Here is a 14,049-nt window from a genome sequence, read left to right on the forward strand (position 1 = left end):
TTTTTTAATTGTCTTGTATATCTTTAATCGTTACTTTTTAGTCTATTTTTCGTAATATACTTTTGGCGTGGCTCGGTATTTATACATTTCGCTATTGTGTTATTTTGCTATGGTCATTTTTTTTATTCTTGTCTTTCACTTTTGCTTATGTACTTTGTCTTTAGAGTATCTATATGCATTTTGTTTTTTATTTGTAGAAATAGTTATTTGTTTTATAGTGATCAAGATTATAATAAACTATTGACTGCTGTTCCCCAATTTTTAACATTTTTACCTATTATGTCTCTTTGTTTTGCTCATACATTGTTGTCAATATTATGGAATTATATGCGACAGTCATACAAGTGGGAGGTTTATCTAGCTATAAAACCAGGTTTAGTCCACCATTTTCTACATAAGGAAATGCCTGTGCCAAGTCAGGAATATGACAGTTGTTTTCCATTTGTTTGGTGTGTTCGGGCTTTTGATTTTGCCATGTGATAAATGACTTTCTGTTTCGGTATTTTTGTTATTTTCTTTTTTCTAAATGTAAATACTAAAACTGCAAAATCTTTGAATTTTATAAAAATGCGCTAAATTTGCAGCAATTAAATAAAGTATCGTACTATATCAGGAGCTACGATGATCAGAATTGTGAATAAACAAATCTCGTCTACTGATTATTGTGTAACCTTTACGAATGCAAATGACATGGTTTATCAAAATTTTAATCCGTTTGATCATCCCATCTTGTCTATGCAAGTTCGCATCCTCGAAAAATATATCACAGGACTAACAAACCTCATCTTTCAACACCTCTCCGTAGACTAAAGGACTAAAGGATGTGTACAGAGCTCGAAAGTTGGGAACTGCGACACCATCTGGTTGTAATTACAAAATTGATGGTGTAGGTATTCTATCTAGACAGTCCTTCCCGTAGCTCGGTGAATGTGATGAATAATTTCCGGTTTGCAATTGAAAGTTCCCTTACTACACCTATTTTTGCTGACTTGTTCCTTAATTCATATGAGGCAGACTTCATACCGGAGGTTTTAATGAAGGATGAAAAGAAGCTAGCATTTTTCTGTAAATTTACGTTTCGATATATAGATGATGTCTTCCCACATAATATTGCAGAGTTTAGTGACTATTTTGAACGCATACATGTATATACCATCGAAATTGATTATAAATTTGCCTCATATCTTGACTTACATAATTATATAAATTGACAATAAGGATCGGTTGAGAACGAAAGAGATGATTTCAGCTTCCAAATGGCGATTTTTTTTTTTTAAATTTCTATGAAGCAACATTCCAGTAGCACCTACATATACAGTATATATCCCCTATTTGATACAATATTTTTCTTTCAAAGAAGCTATTAAACCAGGAGTTCCAAGAGGTAAAGTTGAACATGTTAAAGTCATCTTTCCGAAAATCTTACGGAAGCCATAACGAGTTCGTCGATCACTATAAAATATCTATTCCACACATGACGACGGATATGTTAAAATTGTCGTAACCACAGACGCGAATGTGGCATCACCAAATTACACTTATTATCAAGTTTGTATTTACATGAACAACATGACGCGTGTCACATGTGGTGCAGGATCCGCTTAAACTTCCAGGAACACTTGAGAACAATCACGGTTTTTGGTGGATTTCTTGGTGTTGTCCGTTTGGTTTGCCATCTACTTATGCGTTTGATTATCCCTTTGCTATTCTATGTCTATCTTTTAAATCATTCCATGTACCACATTTAATTAACCTACTGATTATAGTATCTTAGGAACAGGCATATCCACGAAATCTCAACATTAATTAATGAACCATAAAAATGAGTCCAAGTTCCAATGAACCATGCCAAAAAGACATGTACACCTAAAAATCATTCCATACACCTATTGTAGTTAATCTACAGTAACTGCTTATAGTATCTTTGAAAAAAAGACCAAACTATAAAAACTTAGCATTGGCCATTTACCAATGAAATTCAGGTCAGGGTTAGACAAAACCTGCCAGACGGACATGTACAGCTTTTAATAATTCCATACACCAAATTTAGTTGACCTACTGTGTATATTATCTGAGGAGCAGACCTATCCATGGAAACGTAACATTAACCAAAGAACCATTAAAGTGAGGTCAAGGTCAGATGATACCAACCAGACAGATATGTACACCTTGCATTTATTCATACATTAACTTACATTGACCTATTGTTTACAGTCTCTGAGAAACAGACCAAAACATGAAAAACTTAAAACATTGACCAATGAACTATGAACATAAGATAAATGTCAAATGATAACTGCTAGACAAGACATGTACGCCTTGGACTCATGTCATAGAACAAAAATATAGTTGACACATTACTTATAATATCTTAGAAACGGATTTAAACAGGATCATTTAACATTGACAACTTTAACATAAAAATGAGGTAAAGCTCAGATGAACCCTGCCAAATTGATATGTACACACCTAACAATCATTCAATACACCAAATGTAGTTGACCTATTGCTTAAAGAAGCTGACAAAGGGACAAACCTACAGAAAATGAACATTGAAAATTATCCATAAAAATGATATCAAGGTCAGATGAAACCTGCCAGATGACATGTACACCTTGCACTCATTCTATACAAAAATATGGTTGACCTATATGCTTATTATAGTCAAGAAACGAACCAAATCACGTTACTTTTATCTTAATCACTGACCTATAAAATGAGGTCGAGGTCAAGTGTAGCTGCGTATAGTAGATGATACTCTTGCAAGAATCCCATATACTAAATAATATTTTCCTATACTCATAATAAGTAAGAAATGCATATGCCAGAACAAAATAATAAAAAAAGGTCTAAGACAATTGGCATATGACAAACAGAAACTTCGTAACATAAGGCATTTTTCTACAAGGTATAAATCATCCAGGTCTTCTTCCTTTTGAAAAAAAGCTTTATACTAATAAGATATAAATAACAGAGCCAGATTCAAAATTGTCTGAAGCAAGATATAAATCTCTTGTACTATACTCTCAATCTTATTCTCGAAAATGGTCATGCTTTAATTGGTTTACCTCGTAGTAAGAAATGGTTGTTTGATCAATACTGTATTACCATGATTATGAAGAATGTTAAAAGCATGGAACAATATGTTAGTACAGTGTACTGCTATTTCAACAATACACAATAAATGGCCCTACCTCTATTTACATAGAACAAAATGAAAAGGAACACTATCAGTTAAAGATAATTTAATTCACATTTAATCTTTACTGTTGCACATGAATACTTTTTGGCGGTGTGTTTGTTATCGTGGGATAATTAACAATTCGAACTTTTAAAATGCCCCAAATCTCCAATTTATTTAAATTAACAAAAGGTTTCATATCCCCACTTTTATCGACTTTTTGACAGTGCAGTATAATGGACTGACAGAGGTATTCTTTACGTGTACAATGTATATAGAATTTCATATACTAGTAATAATGTTCGTTATATGAAATTTTGCTATATCGTTTCAAATTTTTTCGAAGGAAAGTCGACTTATAGGAAAAATTAAATTAAGAACGGAATAAAAATATAATTATGATAAAATCAAAGGCGAAATAGGCTGAGATTTTTGGAGAAGAAGGCTCTAAGAAAATTTACAATTTATGTACTTGCATACCTGGTGATAAAATGTAGTTAGATGGACATATCTTAAGATGACAGGAACAATCTTCCTCGGACGGTACACAATGACATCGATGTTTTGGTTGATCTATAAAATCATATCCTCTCGTATAATCACAGCGGCATGATCTGTCCTTTTCTAATGTACCATTCCTAGAAGTGACTAGTCCCTCCCCACTGCAGTAAGACTTCTCATAAACACATCGACTGCTTCCAGAAGACAGGAATTTGAAAGGTTGGTAGAACTCACTATCACAATCAGCACCTTGCAGTGTTCCATTAGATGACCCAGCAACTATGAGTTTCTGTCCTTTCGAATACAAAAACTAGCAACTAGTAACAGGCAGGTAAAACCAAGGATAGAAATGATCCAGTTGCCAATGCCAACACTTCTTTATATTAAAGTAAACCTAGCTGATTTGACGATATATTTTAACATTTAAACATGATATATTTTGGAGAGAAACATCGAAATAAGTTTCACAAACGTCTTCGCAAGGTGAAGCAGTTGTGTGTCTCAACATAAAATTAACTTTGTCAGTCTAATATTATGCTGTTATCATTCAAATTAATCTCAAACGAATGCAGTTAGTGAGTACATTGTCTTCCCCTAGTAAATTTTACGGACGCCATCATGAGTTGGTTGACTGTTAGAGATTATATCTGTTTCACAGATGACGACGGGTTTGTTCCAATTGTTGTAACTACAATCCTGTCCCATTTTCTCCGAATGTAACCTACCGAATTAGACTTATATGTTTGTACGTACGTGAGCAACACAACGGGTGCCACATGTGGAGCACGATCTGCTTACCGTTCCGGAGCACCTGAGATAACACCCAGTGTTTGGTTGGGTTCCTGTTGCTCAGGCTTTAGTTTTCTATGTTGGCTTTTGTGTACTGTTGTTTGTTTGTTTGTCCGTTTGTCTTTTTCTTTTTTAGCCATTGTGTTGTAAGTTTATTTTCGACTTATGAGTATGAATGTCCCTTTGGTATTGTTCGCCTCTCTTTTAAGTCAAAATAAGACTTGTATGTTAATTGTGTACGATAGTCAACTTGATTATTTAACGGCCGCGTTCGTCTACCTCACAAAATGTCGGTATTGAGAAAAGGAAAGATTGCATTGATATAGAACAATTATTTTTTGTAAGAAAAAGTGAATAGATCATACAGTGATATTACATATATAACATAGAAACGTGAGAAATCGTATTACCTGGTGCCTCGAAATCTTGGTGTTTTCTACAAAATTCAGTAAAATAATGTTCATTCCGATTAAATAAGCAGAAGTAACCGTCCACAGAACCACAATACGTTTCTGCTCTATGTTTCCAGTGCGATTGAACAGGACAATGAAAGCTGACACCGGATTCAGTTAGCTTCCATAATGACATAATCTGAAAAAATAATGTAGTTAAATGTAATTTGACATGCATGAATAGTTTGCAGCGCCTAAAACATATTATGCAAGTCTATGTAAGACATTGTTAGAGAAAAAGACAAGCTAGAAAACGATAAGCCACGAAAAATTAGATGTATCAAGCTAACGAACAATAAGTCAGCGAACAATAAGACAAAACGCGCCAAAGTGATCATGCCTAAAAACCACGCACTACAATACAATAACATGAAACGTCCTTTGAAACCTATTGACAATTATTTCCAGTAGCAACAAGACATGCAATGAATTTGCACGAAGACAAACATGATTAGTAGTTTTATTTATTTAATCTAACATAATAATTTTGGAAAACACCTTATTGGTCGCTGGCTTATTATTCGCTAGCTTGAGTCTGGTAAGTGGTGTAAAACGAGGATATTTTCATTTAAATGCAAGTACTAAATAAAACATATAACAGTGAAAAAAAAAAAAAAACAATTTCTGACAGAAGTAGTTCTAGCAAAGAAAATTGTTGGACAAATCTACTCTAGGACAGTTCTTCCAAAGTACAATTTGGACAGACTGAGTTCTACTTTCGAAAAGGTTCGGAGAGTTTTTTTTATAGTTCATATCAAGAACAGATTCTATAACAGTTTATGACATTTCTATTTGTTTTAGGTTTTCAGGCGTGGAACCAGGGTATTTGAAAAGGGGGATGGGGCGTAATTAACGATTATTTAATATAATTATACCGCCTTGCACACCGAGGCGAAAAAAAAACATGATTTGTTTTTTTTGTTTTTTTGGGTTTTTTTTGCGATTAAAAGGGACGTACGCCCTCTGCGCCCCTGGATTAGCCACTGTTTTTATGATTTATCTGTTTATTTACTAATATAATTAAATTCTATCTGACTGTATTATACCATGCAAACTATTCTAGGATATCGTAGTTAAATTGAACAGTTCATTTTTGTTCGTTTTTTAATATTACTTAATAAAATCATCTATCTATTAGTAAGCATTTTGTGCTATGTTTTTTTTTTTAAATTAGTTTAATAAACTGTTGTTTTTTGTGTAACATAAAACAATTAAAACCCATGAATCATCACAAACTGTTGTGTAATGTCATTATATTCAATCAAAAAAGCCATATTACCACTCAGGGAGAAAATGATAGGGTCAATGTGTAGTCAAAATATTGTACATGTTATTTACATTTGACATGGTTTTTATAACTGTAAAGTTGTCGTTGCAAAGAAAATATTTTAATTATTATGATACTCGACTTGAAATATGTGTCCTCTACAGCTGAAGCATTTAAATAAATACATTCATATCTTAATAAAATTTAATATGATTTTTATTCTTGTATTACTATATATATATATATGAGAGAGAGAGAGAGAGAGGAGGACAGTTTTTGACCGTTCTACCATATAAGAGACTCTGAAAGCTAGGGTTATATGATACATTATTTTATTTGTACTGAGGAGAAGATAGAATTGATTCCAACTATAGTTTCAATAAAGTTAACCATTGTCCTTATTAACACTATGATAAAAACTTACCAGACAAAGACTGCATATATACATGTTTAACAGTTGTTAACGCATTCTAAATGCTGAAAATATTAGAAATATGATATCAGCCAAGGACATACAAACAATACGTTTACCCGGTTTATTAGTTATACGTAAAGTGTTGTTTCTGTAAACAGAATAAAGTGGAAGCCGGGATTTCGCTACCATATTGATTTTATGTGAATTTATCCAACAAACAACAAATAGATGACAGTACAAGTAATCGAACAGGTTTTTATCAAATTGTATTTATGTACGTCCAGGTTTTTTTTTATACAATGCAGAATTAGAATATGAAGAAATGAAGAGTTCATTATCCTTTTTTCAAACTTTCAATATAAATAATAAAATATGAATACTTTTTTTTTATTCGCTATTCAAGCTGTACATATAATGGTAAATGTATAATTGTGTTTTGGTTTCATTTTGGTGTCCATTATCATGTCACTAATTATACTATAATTTTATTTTGTAAAAGAAAGTATTTTTTTCAAGGGGATAAGGACAGGAGGATGTTTTTGTGTCCGAAAAATTCATATTTCACCATTTTACGATTATTTAACTCGGGTCAGGTGAGCTAAAAATGAGTCGTGTAGTAAACTTGTTTTGTCTGTATGTAGTTACCGGTCGTGTCTATCTTTCAACTTAAAGAAATATGGTATTTCGGTGTAAATAATTTAACAGATTGGACATATACATGTACAATGTATACATGTTTACAGGTACATACCTTGCACAGCTGGTACACAAATCTTACTATATGGATTTCTTAAGTACTATGCCATATATTTTTTTTACATATTCCAATTGCTTCTGTAGACAATATTAGTCTTTAGAAATCACTCATAAAAGAGGATATGTAAACTATGTTAGATATGGTTACCGTAATATTTATATATTTCTAAACAAATAAATTACGTAGAAGTTTCGTGTATTACGATTCCGTAATTTTGATTGGCTGAGGCATTCCAGAGGTTATCTTTATGTCTGTTTAACATGCGACATCTATGTGTGCACGTGTATATCCATGACAACATTAAAACAATGAATAATAAAATGCTTCGCTGGGCGCAGCTTGATACGACCGCAGAGGTCGAACCCTGAACAGTTGGGGCAAGTATGGACACAACATTCAAGCTTGATACAGCTCTGAATTTGGATTGTGATTAAATATTTGACACAGCATAGGTTTCTGACACAGAAAGAATGTGGTCTTAGAACTTCAATTTTTTTAATTTACCTATTATGGTCCAATGTCCAAAATCAAAATACATGGTTAGATTCAGCATATCAAAGAACCCCATATATTCAATTTTTGTTGAAATCAAACAAAGTTTAATTTTGGACCCCAACTTGGACAAACTTGAAAACTGGTCCCATAATCAAAAATCTAAACATGTGTTAGATTCAGCATATCAAAGTACCCGAAGAATTCAATTTTTGTTAAAATCAAACTAAGTTTAATTTTGGACCCTTTGGACCTTAATGTAGACAAATTTAAAAAACGGGACCCTAAATTAAAAATCTAAAAACACAGTTAGATTTGGCATATCAAAGAACCCCAATAATTCAATTTTTGATGAAATCAAACAAAGTTTAATTTTGGACCCTTTTGACCTCAATATGAACCAATCTGATAGCGGGCCCACAAATAAAAAATCTAAATACATGGTAAGATTCAGCATATCAAAGAACCCCATATATTCAATTTTTGTTGAAATCAAACAAAGTTTAATTTTGGACCCCAATTTGGACCATCTTGAAAACTGGGCCAAAAATCTAAAATCTAAATACATGTTTAGATTCAGCATATCAAAGAACCCCATATATTCAATTTTTGTTGAAATCAAACAAAGTTTAATTTTGGACCCCAACTTGGACCAACTTGAAAACTGGTCCCATAATCAAAAATCTAAACACATGTTTAGATTCAGCATATCAAAGAACCCCAAAAATTCAATTTTTGTTAAAATCAAACTAAGTTTAATTTTGGACCCTTTGGACCTTAATGTAGAGCAATTTAAAAAACAGGACCCAAAATTAAAAATCTAAATACACGGTTAGATTTGGCATATCAAAGAACCCCAATAATTCAATTTTTGATGAAATCAAACAAAGTTTAATTTTGGACCCTTTTGACCTCAATATGAACCAATTTGATAGCGGGCCCACAAATAAAAAATCTAAATACATGGTAAGATTCAGCATATCAAAGAACCCCATATATTCAATTTTTGTTGAAATCAAACAAAGTTTAATTTTGGACCCCAATTTGGACCAACTTGAAAACTGGGCCAAAAATCTAAAATCTAAATACATGTTTAGATTCAGCATATCAAAGAACCCCATATATTCAATTTTTGTTGAAATCAAACAAAGTTTAATTTTGGACCCCAACTTGGACCAACTTGAAAACTGGGCCCATAATCAAAAATCTAAACACATGTTTAGATTCAGCATATCAAAGAACCCTAAGAATTCAATTTTTGTTAAAATCAAACTAAGTTTAATTTTGGACCCTTTAGACCTTAATGTAGACAAATTTAAAAAACGGGACCCAAAATTAAAAATCTAAATACACGGTTAGATTCGGCATATCAAAGAACCCCAATAATTCAATTTTTGATGAAATCAAACAAAGTTTAATTTTGGACCCTTTGGACCTCAATGTGGACCAATTTAAAAACGGGGCCCAAAATCCAAAAACTTAATACACGGTTAGATTCAGCATATTAAAGAACCCCAAGAATTCAAGAATAAAACCCCATTGAAATTGATCAAGAAATAAGCAATTTATACGAAGTATCTTCTTTTGCACAATACTGTGCAATTGAATATTTCTTGCTATTGCGCAATACTGTACAATTGACAATTTCTTGCTATTGCGCAATATTGTGCTATTGGATATTTCTTGCTATTGCGCAATACTGTTAAATTGAAGATTTCTTGCTATTGCGCAATACTGTGCAATTGAAGATTTCTTGCTATTGTGCAATACTGTGCAATTGAAAATTTCTTGCTATTTCACAATACTTATTATATAATAATTTACACATCCTGTTTGGTGTGTATCTCCTACCATATCATTATTATTTGCTTTTAAATATAAATCAGAAATAACCAACTTAAAATGGAAAATTTTAAAAGAAAAAAAAAAGGAAAAAAAGAAAAAAAAAAAAAAAAAAAATCCCCCCCCCCAAATTTTTTGAACCCCCTTATGATTCATCACCCCCAAACTCAATCCCAGCCTTCCCTTTGTGGTATGGTACCTTGCAGTACAATTTCAGAGAGATCCATACACTTGAACACAAGTCATTGTCTGTAAACTAGAAAAATGCTTATTTTTGGCCCCTTTTTGGCCCCCAATTCCTAAACGTTTCGGGCAATTACCCCCAAACTCAATTCCAGCTTTCCCTTTGTGATATGGAACCTTGTAGTACAATTTCAGAAATATCCAAACACTTACACACAAGTTATTGTCATGAAACTAGAAAAATGCTTGTTTTTTGCCCCTTTTTTGGCCCCTAATTCCTAAAATTTTGAGGTAATTACCCCCAAAATCAATTACAGCCTTCCCTTTGTGATATGGAACCTTGTGGTACAATGTCAGAGAGATCCATACACTTACACACAAGTTATTGTCTGAAAGTTACAAAAATGCTTATTTTTGGCCCCTTTTTGGCCCCTAATTCCTTAACCTTTGGTACCATAACCCCCAAAATCAATCCCAACCTTCCTTTTGTGGTATTGAACCTTATGGTGAAATTTCATGGAGATCCATTCACTTAAACTAAAGTTAGAGTGCGAAAACCAATGTGTCTTCGGACGACGCCGGACGACGCCGGACGACGACGACGACGACGACGACGACAACGACGACGACGACGACGACGACGACGCCAACGTCATACCAATATACGACCAAAAAATTTTTAATTTTTGCGGTCGTATAAAAATAAATGAAAGCCTTGATTTACATTGTTTATAGTAATTTCACGATTGTAGCATAACAATGTACTTTTATAAGGTTGTGAAAGCGTTAAACGTGTGCAAATTTAAAGTATGAAGCGCGAAGCTTCTGTCAAAACTTTTACGCTTCAATACACTTACAATAAAATGCTCCGCTGGCCGCAGCTTGATACGACCGCAGAGGTCAAACTCTCACCAGTTGTAGCAAATTTGGAGACTCCATTCAAGTTAATACAGCTCTGAATTTGGATTGTGATTAAATATTTGATACAGCATAGGTTTCTGACACAGAATGAATGTGGTCAAAGAACTAAAAAAATTGAAATTGGACTTTTACTATTATGGTCCAATATCCAAAATTTAACTACACTGTTAGCATATCCAAGTACACCAATAATCTAATTTATTTATTTATTAATTGACAATATAAGATATTTTTTTAAAGGGGTTCGCTTCATCAATATATATATGTCTAGCGCGTCGGATACAGTGCAGGCGATTTGGTGTCACGATATCTCAGTTGCATGAGTTCGAATCCCGGCGAGGGAAGAACAAAAAATTTGCGAAAGCAAATTTACAGATCTAACATTGTTGGGCTGATGTTTAGACGAGTTGTATATATATATATATATAGATATATATAAAATAGCATTCTGAAAATTAATCTATACAGAATAACAAACAAACCTACAGCGAAGTTTTACAAATTTACAAAAAAAAGAAAAAAAAATCATTTCCAAAATATTATTCCACATTAAAATAATGCAATGTCCTTAAAACATCTATAAAACTTTCCTGTAATTATTTTTCAAAATATCTAATAATGAAGAGTCAATTTTAACTATGTTTATACATAATTTTCGTCTCTAAAATCAGATTTGATGTTGCATCTTTTTCTAACTACTTCCAATTTCTATTTATTGTGCAATACATATCTGTATTTGGATTGTCGTTGAATATTTGACAAAGCATATTTTCTGAAACAGAAGGAATGTGGTGTAAAAACTTAAAAATTTGAAATTGGACATTTACCTATTATGGTCTAAAATCCAAAATTTAAATACATGGTTAGAATCAGCAAATCAAAGAACTCCAAGAATTCAATTTTTGGTGAAATAAAAAAAAAAAAATTTTGGACCCTTTGGACCTCAATGTGGACTAATTAGATAACGGGACCCAAAATCAAAAATCTAAATACACGGTTAGATTCGGCATTTCAAAGAACATCAACGATCCAATTTTTGGTGAATTCAAACAAAATTCAATTTTGGACGCTTTGGACCTCAATGTGGACCAATTCAAATACGGGGCCAAAATCCAAAATCTAAATACACGGTTAGGTTCAGCATATTAAAGAACCTCAAGAATTCAAGACTTTGAATTAAACTACATTGAAATTGGTCAAGCAATAAGCAATTTATGATGGTATGAAACCGTGTGGTACTATTTAATAGAGACCCATAGACTTATATCCAAATTATTGTTCAGAAACCAAAACAATCCTATTTCTTTGGCCCCTAATTCCTAAACTGTTAGGGCCATAATTCCAAAAATCAATCCCAACCTTCCCTTTTGAAATATGGAACCTTGTAGTACAATTTCATAGATATCCATTCACTTATACACAAGTTAACGTTATACATGTTATAGTCCTGAAATAAGAAATATGCTTTTTTTTTTGGGCTCCTTTTTTGGCCCCCCCCAATTCCTAATCATTTAGGACAATAACCACCAACATTAATCCAAACCTTACTTTACGACGACGACGACGCCTTCATAACATTATACGACCGCAAAATTTTTGTTATAAAAAGTATGTAAGACGAGAACATGTACTTGCGATTTGAAGGTATAAAATAGGATGATCTTGTAATCAATTCATTTCTACTTTCGCTTTCACTTTATAAAACTCTTCCTTTTTTTCTTAAATTTTACCATCGCGATCAGAGAAAAGTCCTTAATACATATCATATAATAGCTGTTACGCAAACTGCATGTCAACATGTAAATTTACGTCTTAGAGCCCTCAATATAGAGAAGTATATATCCGTGCGTATCCGTTTATAAATAATTTATCATTTAAGCTATAATTAGTCGTGAACGTTGCCCTTCATGTATATCAAATTTATATTATGATGCAATTAAATGTAATTGGATACCTAGCATTTTAATATCATGATTTATACCTATACTAGCCTTTATGATTATTTATCCTTCAAGAAGGTCAAGTTCCTGAAAGACATCCTTTCCATGTTGAAAACTATCATTTGAATTAACCCTAAAAATCATGGTGTAAATTAGAAAACCCGCTCCATTCGAGCTGCCGCCATTTGAGGTATTATATTTCATGCATGGATGTGTACACACACCGCACCCTTTTAACAAGTATGTTGATAATCAATTTCTTAACATTTCTAATTCAAGCAAGTCCTTTAAGTTGGAAAACTATTCATGCAGGTACAACAAACTTACCTTATCAAAGTGATATAAATAGTAAAAGTGTACTGCCTAACTAACATGGTGGTATGTTTACTTAGTAAACATATGTGTCAAATAAATGAGGTTCTAAAGGCGGTTTTCCCGTGACAGTGAAAGACCATTTTAATCAGATTTACGACAGCTATTTTTACATTTCGTTATCTATTGATTATGGTATGACGTAAAGTAGTGTAATATGACTCAATCTGTGCCATGTTTTATTTCTACTGCAATGTATGTCTACAAAATATTAACAAGCAGACACATTCTGGTTGAACTTAAAACGTGAGATGTATACAAGAGGAATGTGTTAACTTAAACTATATACTTAGACATTTTTTGAAAGTATAATTTAAAAATAAAACACTTTAAAATATTTCCTAAAAATAGAACCATACGATAGGGTCAAGTGTAGAATGACATTTAAATTTTCGGAAAATCATTTTAAAGTATAGACTCAGTATAGAAACGTAAAACGAAACCATGCATGTCCGTTAAAGAAAAACGTATGAAGTAACCTTGGTTAATGATTGTTTCAGCGGAAATAACACAATACCTCATAACATTAAAAAAGTTGGGGGCGGTTGGACGACTTGTAAAACAAAATGACTATCCTGGCCTGGTAAGAGCCGAAAAATAAATGATTTTGCCCGAGACAGGATGAAAATGAATAATCTGCAACACAAAATGTAGATTTAAGTGTGACCAAAATTGTCAGAACCATGCTGATGTTCACGTGGCTATGGAGACTAACTTTTACAATATCTACTAAATAATAATTGAAAAAGTTAAATTAAATTAATTTTAAAAAAGAAGAAAACTGTAGCGAGGATAAAATTTATCAGGCTAATATAATTGCTAAATTATTTGTAGTATTATGTGTGTGTACTTTTATAAGTTAGAAATGCAAGAATTGTGAACAGAAGTGAAAATAAATGATCGCACGGAAAAATATAAGCATGTGTAGCAACCAATC

The 14,049-nt window shown here is 32.5% G+C and overlaps 1 protein-coding gene across 2 annotated transcripts in view; it reads right to left on the reverse strand.

Moving 5' to 3' along the window:
- LOC127714492 (uncharacterized) overlaps positions 1–13,206 on the reverse strand; it is a 37,971-nt gene extending 24,765 nt beyond the window's left edge. The window contains exons 1-4 of one of the 2 annotated variants that reach the window (XM_052220549.1): positions 13,068–13,206; positions 6,615–6,667; positions 4,882–5,062; positions 3,662–3,976 (exon numbers count right to left, since the gene is read on the reverse strand). In XM_052220549.1, the coding sequence (XP_052076509.1) occupies positions 3,662–3,976; positions 4,882–5,062; positions 6,615–6,638 (520 nt within the window). In that variant the 5' untranslated portion in view covers positions 6,639–6,667; positions 13,068–13,206. Of the gene's footprint in view, positions 1–3,661; positions 3,977–4,881; positions 5,063–6,614; positions 6,668–13,067 lie in introns of those variants that run through there. The other variant, XM_052220550.1, reaches the window with a different exon arrangement.
- Between the last annotated feature and the right edge of the window lie 843 nt (positions 13,207–14,049).

The sequence above is a fragment of the Mytilus californianus genome, unplaced genomic scaffold, assembly GCF_021869535.1.
Source record: "Mytilus californianus isolate M0D057914Y unplaced genomic scaffold, xbMytCali1.0.p SCAF_9, whole genome shotgun sequence".
Taxonomy (NCBI): domain Eukaryota; kingdom Metazoa; phylum Mollusca; class Bivalvia; order Mytilida; family Mytilidae; genus Mytilus; species Mytilus californianus.